The following is a 23,003-nucleotide window of genomic DNA, read 5'->3' as shown; positions in this document are numbered from 1 at the left end:
TGACACTCCCTCGACCGGAAAACGGCTATCCAGCCCGATTACGACCGGTCCCGACACCAGATCCGACTCTAAATGAATATTGTGTAGCGGCATTCTCATAACATGTCTACCAAAAGCTCTGACCCTTATCCCAGCATGTGCCTTTGATCTGTTATCAAAGGGTAACACATTCCTACGGATAACCGATTGAGATGCAGCAGTGTCTCGTAAGATAGTTACAGGAACTTTCCTACCACCTTTGAAAAATGATACCAACCCTCTGCTAATAAAAGGTAAATAGGTTGCCATGCCTTTACCCATAGCAGTGGGCGTCGCAACCAACGATATTGTTAACCCTGTGAAGGAGAGCATAACAATTGTCATTGATGTGCCCTTTCTTCCCACAGTGAAAACACACACGAATGTCCCCCCCCCCCCATTCCTCGCTCACTAACTCCACCTGCGTCCGCATGTTTTTTCTGCTCGCTACTGCCAGAGGCTATTGGTTTGCCACCGGAGCTCCACCCCGGTCTGTCCTTCCCACTAGCGCAGTCAGGCTTGACAAACAGCACCCTGTGTGTTAAAACAAACTCATCCGCAAGGCCCGCAGCCACCGAGCACTCAGCAACCTTCCGTTCATTGATGTACATCGCCACATTCTCGGGCAAACAATATGACTTAAATTCCTCCAAAAGAATGGGCTCCCGCATTTTAGCCAGGGTGTCCACTCTCTCCGACGCGCACCACAGATCAAACAATAAGTTCATATGCAAACTCCACATAGGTCTGCAGGCTGTTCTTCCTCAGAGCACGGAACCTCTGCCTGTATGCCTCTGGTACCAGCTCATATGCCCTGAGAATTACAGCCTTCACCACAGCGTAGTACTGGGTATTTGGGCATAGCGACGCATAGACATGTTGCGCTTCACCAGTAAATGCGCTCTGCAGCAGCAACGTCCACTGTTCAACAGGCCACCTCAGTGTCGTGGCTACATTCTCGAACATGGAAAGATATTTATCCACATCCTTTTCTAGAAACTGTGGTACTAGACGCAGGTACTTAGTGACATCAAACCTAGGTTCCTCAGGATGTGCCGCCCGCGCCTCTACCCCAAGCCTCCTGAGTTTGAGCTTGTGCCACGGTCGACACGCTCCAACTCATGCGCGCGATTCCGTTACGCCTCCGCGCGCACAGGTTCCGCCTCTGCATGTTTTAACTGTTCGAACTTAAACTGTAGTTTAAATTTCCACAGCACTAGTGAGCTATCATAGACTGGGTCTAACTCCTCCTCCTCTCCAACAGAACACTGCAGCACCTCCTGGGCGGTCAGAGCCTCCACCAGTGCTACCCGCTGCTGCTCCTTCCTCATGCCCTGTACAAGCTTAACCCCATAGTGCTCCGCTATCCCCGCCAACTCCTCTTTCGTGCATACGCCCAACAAGCCCACTGTTGGCCTACCCACAAAGTCTCCTACTTTTACCGGCATCTTTGTGCCACTGAGGAATAAACAGGGGGGGGGGGAAGAAAAAAAGAAAACCCAGGAGAACAAAAAAATGGATCCGCCCCTACCACCGAATATGACCAATCAATATACACAAAAAAGAGAGAAACAACAAAACAAAAAAAACTAAAAAACGGCTTCACCCTATACGTCTGTATAGCAGTGGAGGTTTTCCATGACAACACGTGAAACACAAATTCACTCATAATTCATAATTATTATTAATTTACACACATATATATATATTTTTTTTTATTATTATTTTTTTTTTATTAGAAATGTTTTCATCTGTAAAAAAAATGCCAGTGAATTTTTTTCTTTCTTCAAAAATTGCCAAAAGTGACAGCTCTGAGCTCTCTGATCAGGCCTGCAGTCAGTAATGGTTAGCTGTCAATCACTCAAGTGCAACTTTCCCTGCACGGGTTGATCTTTTTATTCTATTATCCAAGCAAAATAGGCTATTTGAGTCATCTAAGCCCCGCCCGTGCAACTTGGCGCACTTCTACTCACGAACGCGGGTTGAATGATTGACAGTGAATCAATCAGAGAGCAGCTGCGAGACATGGCATAGACCACTGCACTTCCGTGTTACATGGAGCTCGTGAGGAGGTGGGGGGCGGGGCGACGAATGCATTGCCTTCCCCCCCCCGAACCTCCCATGAGCTCAAAATACCGGAAGTGGTCAGTTGTTTACACTTTTCATGGGATAAAAAAACTTGTCTCGACTCGAGTCGGACTTGTCACGGTCACTGCTTTGGCTGTTGTGTGCATTTAAAATATATATATATATATTTTAGTGTGATTATGAACTCAATAGCCCGCTATGGCATTGCTTGTTTAATACACCAACATGGTTCCCGCGGGCACCGGGTAGCCCCCTATTACCACATGAGTCGCGGCAAGCCTTGCTTGCGTTTCTAATCAAATATTAATATCGCCGCGGGGAGGGGGGGGGGGGCATAATCCCACGGGACAATGGGATTGACCGATATGTTTACCAATATTCCAATGTACAGTTTTTCAAATCGTCACAGCAGTATAGTTTGTTTATACTTCAGAAGTATGATATTTAAACATGGTCCCCAAAATGAATGGAAGCGAATGAGGAGTCTGACACCTGGGTGGAATGGGGGTGTTGCAGCATTGGGGATGTTTAAAAAATATAATTTAATATATAATATAATATAAAAATGTTGTGCTTCACCAAGAAATTTGGTCAGCAGCCGCCACTGCTGTATAGTCTGTTCCTACATACTTTGGCCACCGCTCCACTACCGCAGTGCTTAGGGCAGCCCAACCACCAACCACAAAACACTGTCACTATACATAAAAAATATAGGAGAACACTGGTATGACCGCCTAGCGCCTCCACACCTAAAAGTATTCGCAAATGAACAACTGTCGTGTGTCAAAAAATAAATAAAAAACCTAAGCCCATCCCCAAACGTTCTCATCCCTCACTACAATGCCCCCTATGTAACTAAAGCTAGACACGCCGGCCTAGGAGGAGCCTAACAGGATTTTTCTAAAATCCCAACCGCATATGGTGTGTCCCCAGGCGACGGAAGGCACCATAGAAAATGGTCCAGCTGCCCTAGCTGGTTGAGAACGCTCCCTATTGGAGAATCATTTGCCAAGGGGGTCTAAAATATGGGCCACCCACACAACACTGCCAACCATACTTCACAGTGTGGGTCAAGCTTAGCATTCACCACCAAATGATTTGGCACGAGCCTCCATGTTATGTAGCCATTGACATTCTTTAAGCTCGATGTCGAGTCAATGCAACACAACAAGGAGACGGCAGTCAAAGTAGTTTTATAAGAAGTATTTAATGAAATAATTACCATGGATGAAATGAAGAATAAACTAAAGTAACGACAGACAAGGACACATACTGGGTTAATTGTAATTGGGTACATCTGGGGAAAGAACGATAGGGACTACAACACCAGGACAGAGAACTACAACTAGACATGATAAATCACATGAGGAGCGCCTGATCAGGGCACAAACATAGACCCACACATAACAATCCCCAATACCCAATATTTCAGCTGATGCTGAAACCCTAATTCATGCTTTTGTCTCATCACGTCTAGACTACTGTAATGCACTTTTTCAGGCCTACCTAATTCAAGCATCAAACATCTTCAACTCGTGCAAAATTCGGCTGCACAGATACTAACTAAAACTATTTTTTTTATCACATCACACCAGTTTTGTCCGCCCTACACTGCCTTCCTATTCAAGCCCGATCTGACTTTACTCCTCACCTACAACATTTTAAATGGGCTTGCACCGCTCTATCTATCGGATCTCATCTCTCGATACTCGCCCGCTCGTGCTCTGCGCTCACAAAATGCGGGGCTTCTATCGATTCCTAGGGTTAAAAAGAAATTGGCCGGCCACAGAGCCTTTGTCTACCGCGCTCCCTACCTGTGGAACAAATTACCTGCCGTCGTCAGGGGCGCCTGCTCTGTCGAAGCTTTTAAATCCCTGCTTAAGACCCATCTTTTCTCTTTCTCCTTCAACCTACCCTGATCTCACCGGGGCGGGGACTGACCCTTAGATTAACCTTTTTCGCCCGTGCGGTCCGTCGGTGGACCGCAAATTACATCTGGTCATAAAACAATATCTCCAGAATTGTTCTATAAAAGTAGCGATTTTATTTTCAAACGTATTCAAGTATAAACATCATAACCATGTCACAACAGCATGTATAATGTATATATAAATATGTTAGTTTAGGAAAAGGTTAAAGTGTTACTAGATAGATTTTCCTTTTAGAAATGTCTGTATATTTTGCGAGAGGCGACCATTTTGGAAAACCTTGAATCATGGGAATTGTAGTTTTTTGCTGCCATTTTGTAGTGGACATCCAGAGCTCTGGATCTGCGTTTGAATTTTTTTGTATCTACTTTTTCTACCATTTTCTATTTTTCTCCCATCCCAATTTCGTATCGTCCAATTCTACCCTCCCCTGTCTCGAACGTTGTTAGGCCATGCCTCCCACAAGCCGGCTGCAATGTGGACGAAGCCTTACATCACGTGTCCCCTCCGGTACTCGAGGAAGCAGCCGTTGCATCTTTTCACCTGCACAGAGCGATCTCTCAGCGGGGATCTGCGTGGGAGGGACACGCCGCCCCCGTCGCTTCCTGATTCTGCTGCACAGGCGCACCAACCGACCTGTAGGAGTCGCTGTCCACAACGTCCGATCCCCACCCACCAGCTTCCCACCCCCTAATACTGCCAATTGTATTAGTATGAACGACCAGCCAAGCTGGTAGCAATGCCGAGAGCTGGGCTCGAACCCAGCGTCTCCTGCATTAGTGGCGAGCGCCTTGCGAATTGTCTATAATAAGGTAATTTATAAGCCTGCTATTCTATATTCTATAATAATATTTCAAATTGAATTGGTCCGGATATGAGACCAATATTCAGTACTGTATCTACAGAACCTTCTGTTTAATCATCTTCCCTTTATTCATTTCCTTAGATTTTTTGTACACATGATCTCAAGAAGGTACTGAACGAGATCAGTGGCAGTTTATAATGTTTGGTCATTATTAGCATGGTGTTCATCACAATTTAAGCAAGCCTAGTAATATACACAATATTTCTGACACTTGGAATACATTCACTGAGGTCCACAGATGTCCCTAGATACCAAGAATATGCAAATGGACCTTGTAGAAGTGGAGCAATATTCCATTTACTTTTCCATTTCTTTTAGGCGGATTTTCAGAAAATAGACTCCGGGTGGAAGAGTATTGCTCCATCTCCGCCCACTACAAACATGGGAACTCTCTAACCCCCGTCCCAACCCCCCTCCCCCATCTTTTTGAGTGGTTGTCTCGTAGTGCTGACTAAGGTGGTGGATGTCTCGGGGTCTTGGCCAAGATTGCAGTGACTGTTCTACGTGCACCACGGAGGCCATGGATCAGCTTCTTACCATCTTCTGTCCATGGTCTGTCAACGTGGTTCAGACGTGGAGTTCATTGCTGCGTTAAGTACTTCTATTCTATTCACATAATATGCTTACTACATATATATATTCTATTCACATATATGCTTACCACTTGTATCTATTGTTATGTCCACCCATCACAATCACACAAACTGTCTAACGCCTGTCCCGTCTCCCTGTCTCCCTGTCTCTGGCTGTCTTGGAGTGATGACTGGAGTGTTGGACGTCCCGTGATGATGACCGGGAGGATGTGACCCTCTGCGCCCACCCTTTGCCTCAAATAGATCTGCTATCAGCTATATCTTTAATCTTTCAAAATGTTCAGTTGCTATTGCATGCACTCACTCACACATGTGAGTGCATGCTTTACCAACTGCTCGCCTGTTTTACTGCAACACTACTATCACCGACATCTAAGAAGGGACATCCCCCCTTGAATGGGCCTTCTAAGGTTTCTCTCCTCCACATTGCCTGTAGTGCATTTTTTCCTATTGCTAAGTTTTAGTGAGTTTTTCCTTACCTTCGTGTGGGGTATGTCTGGGAGTGTTGCATTTATTTGAATTTATTTTTACTTTATGGTGTTTTGTTCTTGACGTATTGTGATGTTTCTTCTTGAATTGTTTAAAGAAGATGTGTAGGCCCATGGGGACATTAACGTGTGTTGTCGGGCCTTACAAATACATTTTACTTTATTTTATTTTATTTATTAAATCAGCTTGATTGGGACATACTGTTTTTATTTAAAAACATGAAATAATGTTTTGAATACAGTCAGTAAATAAATAAATGAAAATACTATACTTAAAACAGTTATATCATTATTAAAAGTGTAAATCCTAATTAAACCAATGAGTAATTCATAATGTTTTCCATACCTGAGCAGGTGAGGCCAACAGTCTTGCAAGGTGAGCTTGTGTTTCTATCTGAGTCAGAGGTGACACAGTTCAGGAGATCGGCCTCGTTGCCTTTACACTGGAGTTCTTTGGTCAGGATTGAAGCGTCTCCCTCTCCATAGAGCGCCCCCTGGGGGGCTGAAGGAGCCCCACAGCCAAGCTGCCTACAGACCACCTCTGCATCCTGCTTGTCAAAGTCAGCTTCACATAGTGACCTCCACGCCTGATCAGACTTCACCTCCACTCTGCCTGAACACAGACCAGATCCATTCACAAGCCTCACAGACTCTACAGCCAGACAGACATACGGACGGACGGACGGACGGACGGACGGACGGACGGACAGACAGACAGACAGACAGACAGACAGACAACAGACAGACAGACAGACAGACAGGACAGACAGACAGACAGACAGACAGACAGACAGACAGACAGACAGACAGACAGACAGACAGACAGACAGACAGACAGACAGACAGACAGACAGACAGACAGACAGACAGACAGACAGACAGACAGACAGACAGACAGACAGACAGACAGACAGACAGACAGACAGACAGACAGACAGACAGAAGACAGACAGACAGACAGACAGACAGACAGACAGACAGACAGACAGACAGACACACAGACACACACACACACACACACACACACACACACACACACACACACACACACACACACACACACACACACACACACACACACACACACACACACACACACACACACACACACAGAGTCAGAGAGAGAAAAAATAGTCAGAAACAGAGAATGAGAGCAGAGCATGTCTGCAGAGTGTAGTACCAAATGGATACTTTGAGGAATTAAAAAAAGGAATTAAAAACAGACTAGACACAGCGGATCAATTTAACCGCTTTACATATTGAGCGTCATCATGTCAAATGTCCTATGTCACTGGTAATACCGGTGTTGTCATGAGTTTATTAGTCATGGGAAATTTCACAACCTTAGTCCGGTCTCATTATTCTGACAAATCCACACGCAGGCTAATGCATTGTCAGCAATTCACATCAGCCATCTGGTGTAATACAGCTGTCTTAACGGATTTATTGATTTTAAATGCTCAAGAATGTTTTCTAATTACTCTGTTGCACTTGACTAAGTCTATGTTAATTGATTTCTGTCAAAACTACCTGTAGGACTGACATCAAAACTACCTGTAGGACTGCTGTTCATAAGTTTAGTAAAAAATGTATATATATAGAGAGAGAGCACACAGACAAGTATAGTATGAGAAGGTAGACATGTATATTCATAATTAATTATGTGCCAATATTAAATCGATTTTCTTTGAACGCACAACAATTGCATTTCCAATTAATATTAGGTTCGAAAAAACCTTTGCTGGATTGAATGTGACTTCCTTTAACCCTCTAACGCAGGGGTGGCCAACCCGCGGCTCGCGAGCCGCATGCGGCTCTTTGCCCGTCAATGTGCGGCTCTTCCATCCATAAAAAAAAAAAAAACGTTTTTTTTCTTTTTTCTTTTTTTTTTGTATGTCACTCATTCCATAAGGACGTAGAATAAACATTTACAATTTTTTTTTAAATGGTCCATTTGCATGTTCTTGCTATCTGAATCTAGGGACATATATGGATCAGTGTCAGAAATAGTGTGTATGTTACTAGGCTTGAGTAAATTGTAATGAACCAAAGGAGAATATCAATTCTATTTAAAAAAAATATATATATCTTTGACTGTGAATAACACCATGCTAAAATTTACCAGACCTGAAAAATCTAAGCAAATGAATAATAATGAATTCTGCCATCTTTTTTATAATGTATATTTATCCACCATTTTCCATCATATTGCAACACCGTTTTTTGCAAGACGTTCACAGAAAGGTAGAGAAACTAACTGCGTTCTGTTTTATGGCAATAACGTTCAGGTTTGTGGGAGATAATCCCAAAAAATAAGAGAAATAAAAAAGTAAATCCAGAAGTCAGATGATTGACAGGGGCTGGTGTGAGCTGGGTAGGGTAGTTTTTCTAAATTTGAAAGCCCTGAGTCTCTTCCTTCAAAAGACTACACTCACGTTTGGATGTGCCACGTTTCTGACTCAATGCCCTGAGATTTCTATAATCTTATATTTCACTAATAACAGTTAAAATAATTGGTAAACAAACGTAATGCTGAAAATATACACTTTTACTGTATATCTCGGGCTTAAGAGGTTAACCCTGTGAGGCCCAAATTAAAACTTCAGAGGCCAGAGGGTGGGACATATAAACCCATTTACTATCAAATAGCATTGTGAGGCTGAACAACAGGACCAATTGACTATACATGTGCTTAAAGGGGAACTATCTTATAAATAGCCTTTTTCAGTGTTTACCATTGTTTCTTAGCTATGTGGACTTATATTAATAGGATCTATGTCTCTAATTCTCATATTGGCGCATTCTTCCAATTCTCCTCTCACAATATTCACCCTCACTGAACTGAGTCATCTGAAAATGTGCTGATCTGTGATGTCAGAGATTTCTCAGCTGCATAATAATGTGGCAGTTGATGTGGCAGTTGGCACCAGGCCACACAGTGGTTGGAGCCCAGCCTCAAAACGGCTTAAGATCTTGAGGTAGATTGAGTACTTGATTAGAAATACAAAACAATGAATTTGTTTTTTGAAAAAAACCTAGGTGTTCCATAGACTCAGGAATTGTGTAAAAGTGCCAAAATAGTGAAAGAAATAGTAAAATAGTTCCCCTTTAAATTTTTTTAAATAAACATTATTTTTTTAAATGGCTAAAAGTGATTTTGTAATTTTGCAACCGTGGGTCTCACAGGGTACTTTTAACCCTGTGAGACCCAAATAAAAAAGACATTAGCAACTTCAGAGGCCAGAGGGTGAGACCTATAAACACATGAAGGGTGCCGTGACTGAAAAAAAAGGTTGAGAAACGCTGGTATATGGTGTGGCTCTTTGTGGTACCACGGTAATTTTTGTGGATCTTAGTCTCTGACTGGTTGGCCACCCCTGCTCTAACGCCTACATAGAAAAAGGTTCATCTGGAAATAGTGTTAAATTTTATGAGCTTATTCTTTGAGTGGGTATCAAGTTGTATACTTTTGATCATTCAGGGGAACCTACCTTTTATTTCTGGTACAGTGTAAAGTATCATACATTACCTTTGTCTCTGACAAGAACAAGTTACACGTTGAAAAAACCCTCAGCTCGGAACTAGGCAGAATCTGCACCTGGCTTGCTGATAACAAACTATCATTATACCTGGGTAAAACAGAGTCCATTCTCTTCGGTTCAAATAACAAACTCAGCAAGACCGACGGCTTCTCAGTTACAGTGGGTGACAATATTGTCACTAGGAAAGATGAAATTACATACCTGGGTTCCATCCTAGAGGCAAATCTTTCCTGTGACAAAATGGCATCCAATGTAATCAAAGAAGTCAACCAATAAACTAGATTCCTGTACCGGATCTCCTCTCTGGTAAACAAGAATACCCTGAAGACTCTGGGAGGAGCACTCATTCAAGGGTACTACGACTATGCTTGCACCTCGTGGTACCAAAGAACCTCAAAGGCGCTAAAAACAAGATTACAAACATCACAAAACAAACTGGTCAGACTACTACTTGACCTTACTCCTAGAACCCACCTCACCCCTGCCCACTTTGACAACCTAGGATGGCTTAGAGTAGATGACAGAGTACAGCAACTTGCAATGGGCCTGGTCTACAAGATACACTACACCACTAAGGTACCCATGTACATGTCAAAATACTTCTCATTTACATTTACATTTAGATTTAGTCATTTAGTCATTTAGCTGACGCTTTTATCCAAAGCGACTTACAAGTTCTGTACGACAAGCCATCAGGAAGGGCACAACTCTATCAGCTGAGTAACAATGTTCATCAAAGTGTTGAGTGCTACAGTGTAGGTTAGTTTATTAGGACAAGTGCATGACCGTATGGTTAGTTAGGGTTAGATTTTATTTTTTATTTTTTATTCAGATAATGGTTGAAGAAGTGCGTCTTTAGTCGACGGCGAAAGATTGGACAGGATTCGGCTGTCCTAACTCGGGTGGGTACTTCATTCCACCATTGTGGGGCAAGGACTGAGAATAGGCGACTTCTCTTTGATGACCCTCCCAGAGCTTGGATAGGAGTAGGTCTGAGGCGGCCAGAAGATGCAGAGCGTAGGGGTCTTGAGGGTGTGTAGTTAGAGACCATTGACCAGAGGTAGGCGGGAGCGGTTCCTTTTTGCCGCATGGTATGCTAGGTCGAGGGCCTTGAAGCGGAATTCGTGCAGCAATGGGGAGCCAGTGCAGCTCCCTAAGAAGTGGGGTGACATGGGCCGACTTCGGTAGGTTTGAGATCAGGCGGGCAGCTGCGTTCTGAATGAGTTGAAGAGGCTTAGTGGCAGTGGCCGGGAGGCCAGCGAGCAGTGCGTTGCAGTAGTCGAGGCGGGAGATGACTGTTGATTGAACGAGGAGTTGGGTGGCATCTTTTGTCAGGAAGGGGCGGATCCTTCTGACGTTGCTCAGGAGAAATTGGCAGGTTCTGGTTGTCGCTACGATGTGAGCAGAGCAGTTCAACTGGTCGTCGAGGACAACACCAAGGTTCTTGGCGGTCAGGGACGCGGTCACAGCTGCATTCTCAACTGTGATGGAAAGGTCGGTCAGGGGGGAGGATTTGTCCGGCAGGTGAAGCAATTCTGTTTTGCTTAGGTTCAGTTTGAGGTGGTTGGTCGTCATCCAGGCGGAGGTGTCGGACAGACAGGCCGAGATCCGCTCAGAGACAAGGATATCTGAGGGAGGGAAGGAGAGGAAGAGTTGAGTATCGTCGGCATAACAATGGTAGGAGAAGCCATGAGACGTGATAATGTTACCCAGTGATTTAGTGTAGAGGGAGAAGAGAAGGGGTCCTAAAACCGAGCCCTGGGGGACACCCGTCCGCAGGGGGCGGGTGGCCAACAGGGTCCCTCTCCATGACACTTGGTAGGAGCGGTCATTGAGGTATGATGACAGCCATGTCAGCGCAGAGCCAGCCACTCCCATTCCTGCGAGGGCCGCGAGGAGGATCTGGTGGTTGACTGTGTCGAAGGCTGCAGATAGATCTAGGAGAATCAGGACAGAGGAGAGGCCTTTCGCTTTTGTGTGAAGTGCCTCTGTGACCGCAATGAGGGCTGTCTCTGTGAAGTGACCAGTCCTGAAGCCTGACTGATTAGGGTCTAGGAGGTCATTCTGTAAGAGATAAGCAGTAAGTTGGTTGGATACAGCACGTTCAAGTGTTTTAGAAAGGAAGGAGAGAAGAGAGACAGGACGGTAGTTGCCTATGACGGTAGGGTTTAGGGATGTTTTTTTTATGAGGGGCGTGACTCTGGCTTGTTTTAGGGAGGTGGGGACCACCCCCGAGTTGAGTGAGGAGTTGATGGTTGCAGTTAGGAATGGGAGGATGTCTGGTGCTATGGTCTGGAGGAGTGGGGAGGGTAGCCGGTCCAGCTGGCATGTAGTCGGACGGTTCGACGTTACCTGTGTCAGGGTCTCGGCTTCTGTAATGGGAGAGAAAGATGACAGAGTGAAGGATGAGGTTCTCGATTCAGCATTTGGAATGGGTGGGGGTTGGGAGAAGGAGCTGCGGATGTTCTTCACTTTTTCCTCAAAGAAGATCGCAAAGTCTTCGGCAGAGAAAGATGAGGGAGGGGGGGTGGGGGGGAGTGAGGAGGGAGGACATGGTAGCATGCAGTTTGCGAAGATTCTTGGCAGAGGCCTCGAACCTATGGTGAAAGAAAGAAGCTTTGGCATTAGTAATGGTTTTGGAGAATGTTAACAAGAGGTTGTGATATGTGTCGATGTCAGCAGTGAGGCGTGACTTTCTATACTTCCTTTCAGCTGCTCTCAGGACCTGTCTTTGTTCTCTCACTGGATCTGTCAGCCATGGACTGGGTGGGGAACGGCAGGCAGGTTTCTCAACGAGGGGACAGAGCTTGTCGAAGGAGGTTGCAAGGGCTGAGAGGAGGGTGGAGGTTGCCATCTCTGTGGAGAGAGCAGAGAAGGTGTCACTCAAAGGTAGAGCGGATAGTATGTCAGAGGAGAGGGTGGAGGGGGATAGGGAGGGCAGGTTGCGTCTGAGTGAGACGGTTTGAGTTGGGGTGAAGGCCTTTCGGTTAAGCATGAGAGTTAGTGAGAAGGATATGAAGGAATGGTCAGATACATGTAGGGGAGTTACCATGGTGTTAATGATGCTGGAGTTATGGGAAAATATGAGATCTAAGGAGTTGCCTGCTTTGTGGGTGGGAGGCATGGCAGTGGGAGTCAGGTCAAATGATTGTAGGAGGGAGACTACTATGACTGACTGAGATGAGTCAAGCAGGTTGAAGTCGCCCAATAGAAGGAGAGGGGTACCATCTTCCAGTAAGGAGCTTAGAAGCATGTCCAGCTCATCTGTGAAGTGATCGAGCGGACCTGGATCCACAATACCACAATACCACAACCACGACACCAGAGGGAGCTCCACAAATCATGTTAAACCCAGATTCGGCTCAAACAAGGGACTAAACACGTTTCGCAATTATGCCACATCAATGTGGAACGCCCTACCCACAGCTGTAAAGGAATGTGAATCACTACCCACTTCCAAAACCACTCTCAAAGAGCACCTACGGGAGACTGCAATTCGAAACTGGCCCCTGCAAATGTCTAAACCCAACCCCCTCCAATGTACAGTTGGGATTTGAAAGAGTGCAGGGATGTAGCACTACAGATGTTTGGAGGGAGTGTGTTCCAGAGGGTGGGTGCGGCCACAGAGAAGGCTCTGGGACCAACAGTCCGCATGTTGGTGGTGGGGATGGAGAGGAGACCGGAGTCAGAGGGCCGCAGCCTCTGGGGCGGAATGTAGGGATGGAGGAGGTCCGCTAGGTACTGGGGTGCAAGGGAGTGAAGGGCTTTGTAGGCGATGAGGAGGATCTTGAAATTGATGCGGGACTTGACGGAAGCCAGTGAAGCCAGTGGAGGTGGATGAGGGTGGGGTGATGTGGTGCCAGGACTTGGTGCGGGTGAGAACCCTGGCAGCAGAATTTTGGACATATTGTAGCCTGTTCAGGGCATTACTGCGTAGCCCTATGAGGACACAGTTTGCATAGTCCAGACGGGAGGTGACAAAAGCGTGGATGAGAGTCTCTGCTACGGAGTCGGGGAGAGATGGCCGGAGGCTGGAAATGTTCCTGAGATGGAAAAAGGCTGATTTGGCTATTGTTTTGATGTGGGAATGAAAGGAGAGGGTGGAGTCCAGTATGACGCCCAGGTTGCGAACTTCTGGGGAAGGGTGGATTAGGCAGCCGTCCCCTTCAAGGAGGAGGTCTCCAACCTTCCGGAGCAGTGACTGCTTGGCCACAACCATGAGCTCAGTTTTCTTGCTATTTAGCTTCAGGAAATTGGATGACATCCAGGCCTTGATGTCAAGGAGACAGTTGACGAGGTGCTGTGGGGAGAGAGGAGTGGAGGGTGAGATGCAGAGCTGAGTGTCATCAGCGTAGGAGTGGAAATTGAGACCATGTTTCCGGATGTAGATTGTGAACAGGAGTGGACCAAGAACGGAGCCCTGCGGCACACCTTGGTTGACTGGGGCAGGGGTGGAGGTGGAGTTGCAGATTGAGATGAACTGTTTTCGGTCAGTGAGGTAGGACTCGAACCAGGTGAGAGCGGTCCCAGTAACACCCAGGTGGTCAGAGAGGCGGTTGAGGAGAATGGAATGGGAGACCGTGTCCAAAAGCCACAGATAGATCGAGGAGGATGAGGAGGCTGATGTGACCGGAGTTGGAGGCAATGAGGAGGTCGTTGGTGACCTTGGTGAGGGCAGTCTCTGTGCTGTGGTGTTTCCTGAAGCCAGATTGAAAGGGTTCATAGAGCTCATGGTTGGACAGGTGTTGGTGCAGTTGGGCGGCCACTGCTCTTTCCAGGATCTTGCTCAGGAAAGGAAGGTTGGAGATCAGCCGGTAATTCCCAAGGTCATCTGGGTCCAGACCAGGCTTCTTCAGGATGGGCGTGACTGATGCTGTCTTGAAGCTGGGGGGTACCCTGCCCGATTCCAGGGAGGAATTAATTATTCCCACTATGGTAGGGCACACGGCAGGTAGGCCAGCTTTGACCAGGACTGTGGGTAAGGGGTCAAGGGAGCAGGTTGAGGCCTTGGCCTTGGTGACCAGCTTAGCCACCTGGAGAGCGTCAACAGGTGCAAAGGAGGGAGCATTGAGGTGGATTAAGAACAGGGGGGGGTGAAGTGCCCAGCACCCACACCCCATCACACATTGGATTGTGAGTGGAATGGGGGGGGGGCAGGGATTGAGAGATGGTGGTAGATGGAATCCACTTTTCCCTGAAAGGAGACCTGGAATTCTGAGGGGAGGTCGGTGGCATCTGAAGGGTGAGGGGTGACAATGGGGGAGAGCAGGCGGTTGATGGTCGTAAAAAGTCGTCTGGGCTGGTTTTGCTGGTGTCATAAATGTCTAGATGCAACAGTACTATCTACCTGTATCTCATGGATGTCATATATGTTATGATGAATTGAAAATGGGGGACCTGATGTAAACAAGACAAAAGTCTTTCTCTGGTCTGCATCCCCTTAACAATTGTGTGTATTGAGCTGTACTGTATTGTACCCATTCTGCAATATGTTAATAAAATGTTCAATCAATCAATAAAATAGATTTTTCTTTATCATAGTTACACAACTGAATCATCAACAGGTGATTTTCATTCAAGTTGCACAATAAACGATATAGTTGTCAGAACACTTCAAACCATAGCTTCAAACGCATCAAATACTTCACTATGATTGTCATCATCACTGTCAATGCTGAGAAACATTAAATATCTTTTATATATGTTTGTGTTAAATTGTATCTGAATCGGGAGATTCTCTTCTCTCTGTCAAAATTTTAAGTGTATCTCTCCATCGCATACAGGCTGGCTGGCAGTGTCCGGAAGTAAGAATATATATAGAATATTTAAATTCGTTTTCTCTAAGAAATGCATATCTGTGTCGAATGCAAGAGGCTGCAGTCTCGACTCCCGGAGTCAGCATTGCTTGAGGCTTGGGCTGATCGTCATACTAACTCGTTTGGCTGGGTTAGGGGGAGGGCAAGCCGTGGGTGGTAATCTGGCGCTGCTACAGGTCAGGTCTGGGCGCCTGCTCAGCGAAAGACAGGAAATGGTGAAGGCAGCGTGACCTCCCACGCGTTACACTTCACCAATGAGAGTCCTCGCTGCCAGGTGAAAAGAGAGCCACTGGCTGTCTCCACATGTGTCGGAGGAAGCGTGCGGATGACTTCAGGGTTCCCTTGTACCGACCAGTAGGAGGAACATGCGCACAACAACCAGGTAGGGGAGGGGGGGAATTGGCATAATGACTAAATTGGGATGGGGAGAAAAATAGAAAATCGGGCAAAAACATAAACATTTTTGAATAAAATGCATATCTGTTCTATATATTGAACTATTTCTATATGTCCTATCATTTCTCTATCTACTCTAGCGCGCTGCCCAGATTGGGCCACCAGACAGAAAACGAATAACGGATGATAGAGACAGGCGCTTGTGGAGAGATCTATATGATGGAGGGGCCTTTTGTGTTTGAATGTTTGTGTGTGGGAAGGGGGGGGGGGGGGTAAATTGGATATTGGTCCAAATATGAAGGCAACACCAACATGCATTCATTCTCTCTCCCCCTCTCCCTCTGTGTGTGAGGGTGTGTGTGTGTGTGTGTGTGCGTTTTTGAACTGTAAGTTCAGTAAGTTCTGTTTCATACTAGCTCCCGCTCAGCGTCATATTGCATAAATCTCGCTTCAGTGGATTTACACTGAATACATTTCTAAATGTACCTTTACATGCCAGCATTCATCTGGCCACACCCCCATCCGCTTACCTACATAAGCAGGGGTGGGGCCACACACTCATCTCCTTCTCAAATTTCATCACAAGCAAAGTGCTGCTCACATGCCCACTTGACGTGGAGGAAAATATTTACTCTGAGGAAAGGAAGAACAAGGAGATACGTTGACATCATATCTTTATTTTCTCTCTCGCTTTTTTTCGAGAAAATACGGCGATATTGTCTTCGTCACTGGAGTGTCTGGAAGATGGTGATCATTCTAAAACCTCCACCGGTTTTCATATTGGGAGTTCACGCCACTACATGCCTCCCAACTGCAGTCCTCCTTGCTGCGGCTGGTTGGGGTAAAACCCTCCAGCGACACACTAGTGGGCCACACGACCAGTAACTGGTGATCCCAGGATCTCTGGACGTGTCTCTGTCACCATATAAGGCCCTGTCTTTCATATGCAAATGAGAGTATACCCTAAACGAGGAAATGTGAGCATGGATGATCGTTATCGGAAAATCCATGCTCAAGTCGGCTACAGCCCAGATGGGACTTGTACCGGCCCCGCCGGATGGTAAAATCACCGTTGTAAACTGTGTTAACATCTCGTTTCTCTTCTCTCTTAAAAGGTGAGGAGGGTTTCAGAACGGCGGCCTGTCTGAGTGTGGCTTGTTATATCGTTGTGTACAAGTTCAGGTGATAGCTGCTTAGCTTGCGTGCTAGTTGTGGCCTAACTGTTAGCCAGTCAGCTGTTAGCTGCAGGCGCTAGTCTGTTGTGTCACTAGGCTAGGTAACGTTAGCTTGCTGCTATCGGCCGAGTGCGGCCGTTAGCTTAATGCTACACTGTTGAACGTTCTGAGACTATAACATGCTTAAACACTCTGACTACGACGTCATCTTTGACAGAGGATGTTAGTCGAACCTACCCTGGGGCCAGCCGGCGAGGACTGCATCAAAACAAGGGCGACCGTAGCGGCGGGATGGAGTGGCGACGCTGCCCATGTCGACAACACAGGAAGGCTGTGTTTACTACGGTGCCTTGTTAGAGACTGCAGTTCCGCTTGATCTGCGCTCACGGTACGAAGGGTCTGGACCAGACCTTGAACACTTCTTCTTGCTTTCCCTTCTAAATGTTTGTAAATAACGATGTTTTCCAAAACGAGTGTTGCTGCACTACATTTAGGATACGACGCGAGTTATGTGTGAATTGTCTTGTCACTGGTAGTAGCTTCTCCATGCAAATCATTTGTTACAGATGTGAAAATGATCTGGTTTGTTGTGTTGAGAAACATTGTGTGTTCATGTACCGTGTACTCACAACTAAGGGGGTTAAACTAACCTATAAAGCTATGCTTAGTGACATATGAGTAAAGAATGATTATTTTCTCAGCCTGTAATGACAATGAACAGTGTGTTCACATATTAACAGGTTTATCTGTTTAACTGGCCGTATTAAGGGTAAAGTAGGAGGGGTGTTTTTCCCCCCGGTTCCCTGGGGACTTCTTCATCCTCCTCTCAGACGTGTTGTTACAATATATTGTGCACTGTGTGGTAGGGATACGATGTAACCCTTAGCTTGATTGCTGGGGTTGTGCTAGAACTGCTTGAGAAACTATATTTTCCTAAAAGAAAAGATTGTTTGGTCACTTTTGTGTGTGCCTGGAATATTGGGCGTGTGCACCGCAGAAATTCCCACGCCATAGAGTACATCACTGTGCGCGTCTCTGTTGGTAGGACTTCCGTGAGCTGTTCGGGTCCATATGATGGATCTGTTTCGGGGGGTTGTCAGGGCTCCTCCTCACGAAGCACCTATTCGGGCCTTCTGTGAGTTAGGACTCTCCTTCCATGTGAGGGAGCCTCCTCAGAGTGCAGAGCCTCCTCCTCAGATTGTCAAGGTGAGTGGAACCTCAAAAAGGAGTCCTACTCTATTGTGTGTGTATTCGATTCAATTCGATTATTGAGTGTGTATGGGTTCAGTGCCTCCTCCCCGGAGAGCCCTAAAACCAAACTTTTACATGGCTCAAGGTTGCAATATATTCTTTTCAATCTGTACAGCTCGCGTGGGAAGTCTCTCTGGGGATTTCCGTCTCCTCCCTATGGGAGGGTGGTGGGATGTAAAAATGTGAAAAATGTTTACCCCCGGCTGTGTAGACTGGGATACATACTGTTGGTGCTTCCTTCTTTTCTATTAAAAAGAGTCAGGCTATGAAGATCAGGCGAATGACTGGCACGCCTTGGTTGCTTGAGGTTAAAACAGCGTTTTTCATAAAGCAACTGGGATGGAGGTTTTTTCCTCTTCCGACGACCTGTTTTGGTTGTCGACGGATTCTCGTTCATATCTGGGTTATGATGACGGAATGGATCTGAACATATGTAGAGGGGTCTCACGCCCTGGGGGTGGGCCACCGGGCGCGGTTCGCCCCGAACGTCTGGGTGGCGCCTTCTTTTCATGTTTAAGATCAACACGCATATCTGCCCCTTCTCCTGGAGTAGGCATGTCGGCGTGGTTAGGGCACGGGACTGGTTCTGGTCATGCTGGTCCGGATCAGTTAAACCCGTTGTCCGCCGGGGATGCAGATCTGCTGTTCTGGTACACTGAGGGACTTGGGCTTTTTTCAGGGGGAAAAGCGCTATGGAGACCCTGGTTGGGTACATTTTGTACTCCGCACTGTCGTAATGGCTTACGGCCATGCCAACCTGTACACGCTCGATCTCGTCAGATCTCGGCCACTACGCAGGTTGGTCCTGGTTAGTACTTGGTTGGGAGACCGCCTGGGAATACCAAGTACGGTGTGCTTGGGGCTGGTTCTCCATTATTTTCACTCCTCTCTCACGCATGGCGAAGAGGGGCCTGTTGGGGTGGTCTTTGACCTCCTCTGGTGACCCTGTGCTTCCCGTATCGCCGGGCCCGGTCCGAAGTAATGTTTCGTCGACCCGTAGGCCTGGGATAACCCTTTTTTGAAAACTGAAACACTTGTACTGCGGTATAGCCAGTGTATACCCGCAGGTGTGTTTTGGAGTTTTTTCTTGAGGGGTTATAGGAACAACCACCGCATTGGGTAACACCAAGGTGGTTGATTCCCTGGTGTGTTGGAGCAGTGTCAACTCCCGGGTTACCCGGTTGAGGGTGCCCCTGCACGTTCATGACGTCTGCCAATCATGTCAGCCTTCTCTGCTTCAACCCCTCTGGGTGGGTTTTTTTTAAATGGAGGCTTGGTCATGCAACAACGCCAGCATACGCCCCTTCCGCCGGGGCGGCTGTTTTCAGCTGACTCCTTTGGCGCCTGTCTCATCCGCAGTGCTCCAGGCTCAGGTTACAGCCTGTTGCCTGGTTTTCCCCGGTGCGCTGCCTGCTTCCGTTGGTTAACCTTTTTTGTGTGCTTACGGCCATGCTGACTGCCTGTTCTGCAGGGTCAGTGTGCCAGGCGGTGTGCTATTGGGGGGTAAGGGCCCGCTCTTGGAGGGGCCTTATCCGAATACGCTGGCGATGTGGGGGGCGGTGTCACTAAGTGACCGCCTGGTGGGGTCTTGATGCCTGGCGTCATTGACCTCTCCGGGCCCCCGTTTTCCAGGGGATCCAGTCCCTTCAGTGGGTCTGGGTCTTCCTTCACGCTCCGCTGCTACAGCCTTGCCACGGGGTTGGGTTTGCCCTTGACCCCGTGATTTCTGTGGGCAGTAACGAGGTTGTTCCCTCCGTTCGTTCCCGGGTGGCATGCGGGTTGTGCGTGTGTGTAGTATGTATATAACCAAGTTCTGTTAATACTAGTGACGCTCAGCGTCTAGACGCCGCTGCGGCCCTTGATTTTTCATTGTGGTGAAATTTGTTGGGAAGGAGATGAGTGTGTGGTCCCACCCCCGCTTATGTAGGTAAGCGGATGGGGGTGTGGCCAGATGAATGCTGGCATGTAAAGGTACATTTTGAAATGTATTCAGTGTAAATCCACTGAAGCGAGATTTATGCAATATGACGCTGAGCGTCACTAGTATTAACAGAACTTGGTTATATACATAACCTAACGTTCAGTCTAGTGTTTTTTATTTAACTTTCCGCTGTGATCACCTTTTCCTCTAAAAGAATAATCACCTATTTTGTCATTGTCAGCTCTGTTGTATGTTTTTACAGTGTGAATTAAATACATTTCTGTGATAAAAAAAACTCGGTTCCTCTCCTTCCTTTAATGAAAAACCTGTGTGAGGATTTAACTCAAAGTTAAACTGAAAGATTTGCTTCTGAAATAAGAGAGAATGCTTTGTGCAACATTTTGTGTTGTACAATGGATGACTTCTTGAGTGTCAAATAAACACCTGGATCTCCGTGGGCCAGGGCAAACATAGACCAATGAAAGCAGCTACCCACTGAGTCTAATGGTGCCACCCACAAGTCTCTATGACAATCAATTCACAAGATACGGAAAAGGGGCGGGACTTAACTGTAGGGCCGGGGCAAACATAGACCAATGAAAGCCGATATGAGTCCAATGGTGCCACCCACGAGTCTCTTGAGTCTTCTTGTGTTATACTGTAAGGTCTCCAGGCACAGATATTCAGTAGACAGCGAGGCTAGAGGTTCAATCGGTCGCATCGAAACGTCTATGCGACATTCGATCCATATGCTGTGATTGATTATGCCCTGGCCCTAATCGACATTGGATGTACAGTACCAGATGGCAATCAAACAATTGGAATATTATATTTGGAATACTCCCGGCCACAGCTTACGTCAGGACTATCTGACGTAAATTCTGGCTTGATTGTGCAATGTTCTCATACCGATCCAACTGATTAGCGTTTTTAGCATTCAATACTAATGCCGTTACTGGTAATCAATTATCAGAAACGACTTCCCCCCCCCCCTTGCATGCATTCATGGTGGAACATAATACTGATCAAATGCATTTGGATTTTTAACTCTAGCTTGTGTAGGGTCGAAACGCCAATGGATTTAACATTAGTAGCTTAGCGCCTTATAAGTATTCCGCCTCGCCTGGAATGATAGTTTACGTAACTACAAAAAGGCACTCTCACTTGCCAAAACCTCTTATTTTTCCAGGCTCATAAATGAAAACAAAAACAACTCAAAGTTTCTGTTTGACACAGTTGCAAAACATACGCAGAAACAACCAAGTGCCCTAAACCATGCGTTCTCGGCTAACGAATTCATGACATTTTTTACCAAGAAAATTGACCTCATTAGAGATGAAATTGTTGCTTTACTCAACAATCAGAGTCCTTCCCAACCTTTGATGGGAATTCCCCCTGACTTTGATTCCAGTCATACGCTATGCTGCCTTGAAAACGTCTCACTTAGTGCCCTCTCTAAACTGGTTGGCGCGGCTAAACCTTCAACCTGTCTGTTTGACCCTCTCCCAGCAACTCTCATCAAAAAACTCTTCCCAACTCTAGGCCCTGCCCTACTCAATATCTTCAACACCTCTTTGTCTACTGGCGTGGTGCCCCTGGCCTTTAAATCAGCCGTCATTAAACCACTACTTAAAAAACCGAACCTCGACCCTCTAATCTTGAAAAATTACAGACCTATCTCCAATCTTCCATTCCTATCCAAAGTGTTAGAACGGATCGTCGCAACGCAACTTACTGACCATTTATCAAACAATAATCTTAATGAATCATTTCAATCTGGCTTTAGAGCCTTACACTCCACCGAAACGGCGGTTACCAAAGTCACAAATGACTTACTGCTCTCTCTTGACTCAAACCTTACTTCTGTGCTCTTATTGCTTGATCTCAGTGCAGCCTTTGACACTATCGATCACTCGATTCTTCTAGGTCGGCTTGAGAATCATGTTGGCATTCTGGGTCTCGCACTAGCTTGGTTTAAATCCTATTTAACACACTGCGTGGTCTATAATGATTTAACATCTGAGACCCTCCCAGTGCAATGTGGTGTCCCACAAGGCTCTGTCCTGGGCCCTTTGCTATTTTCGATTTACATGCTACCCCTCGGCGATATCATACGCAAATTTGGCATAAACTTTCACTTTTACGCTGATGACACCCAATTATATATACCTATTAAGCCAAATGATTCCTCCCAACTTCAAAACCTTGAGGCCTGCTTGCTTGCCATCAAAAAATGGATGTCGCAAAACTTTCTACTCCTTAATGCAGATAAAACTGAGATGTTAATTGTTGGCCCCCCAAACCACAGAGGCCTGTTTCAGGACATCTCCCTCAACTTTGATACCTGTCATGTATCCCAGAGCTCCACCATAAAAAACCTCTGAGTCATTTTTGATTCCTCCCTCTCATTTAATGCACATATAAAAAATTTCACCAAAATTGCATTCTTCCATCTTCGTAATATCGCAAAAATATGCCCCATTTTAACTCTGGCTGATGCTGAAACCCTGATTCATGCTTTTGTCTCATCACGTCTGGACTACTGTAATGCACTTTTTTCAGGCCTACCTAATTCAAGCATCAAAAATCTTCAACTCGTGCAAAATGCGGCTGCACGGATACTAACTAGAACTAGAAAATTTGATCACATCACACCAGTTTTGTCCGCCCTACACTGGCTTCCTATCCAAGCCCGTTCTGACTTTAAAGTGCTACTCCTCACCTACAAAATTTTAAATGGGCTTGCACCGCTCTATCTATCCGATCTCATCTCCCGATACTCGCCCGCTCGTGCTCTGCGCTCACAAAATGCGGGGCTTCTATCGACCCCTAGGGTTAAAAAGAAATCCGCCGGCCACAGAGCCTTTGTCTACCGCGCTCCCTACCTGTGGAACAAATTACCTGCCGTCATCAGGGGCGCCT

The 23,003-nt window shown here is 46.3% G+C and overlaps 1 protein-coding gene across 1 annotated transcript in view; it reads right to left on the bottom strand.

Moving 5' to 3' along the window:
- Positions 1 to 3,383: 3,383 nt before the first annotated feature.
- The window catches only part of LOC311246271 (scavenger receptor cysteine-rich type 1 protein M130-like), a gene marked incomplete at both ends in the record, with an annotated part of 84,113 nt that continues 64,493 nt past the window's right edge, over positions 3,384 to 23,003 (bottom strand). Inside the window, 4 exons of the mRNA XM_084338478.1 lie at positions 3,384 to 3,403; positions 6,327 to 6,593; positions 13,954 to 14,142; positions 14,366 to 14,555. Of these exons, the coding sequence (XP_084194604.1) occupies positions 3,384 to 3,403; positions 6,327 to 6,593; positions 13,954 to 14,142; positions 14,366 to 14,555 (666 nt within the window). The remainder of the gene's footprint in view (positions 3,404 to 6,326; positions 6,594 to 13,953; positions 14,143 to 14,365; positions 14,556 to 23,003) is intronic.

Source organism: Notolepis coatsorum (genome assembly GCF_963971535.1).
Source record: "Notolepis coatsorum genome assembly, contig: SUPER_1_unloc_1, whole genome shotgun sequence".
Lineage (NCBI taxonomy): Eukaryota > Metazoa > Chordata > Actinopteri > Aulopiformes > Paralepididae > Notolepis > Notolepis coatsorum.
The sequence above is the reverse complement of the archived record's forward strand: the minus strand, read 5'-3'. Positions and strand labels throughout refer to the sequence as shown.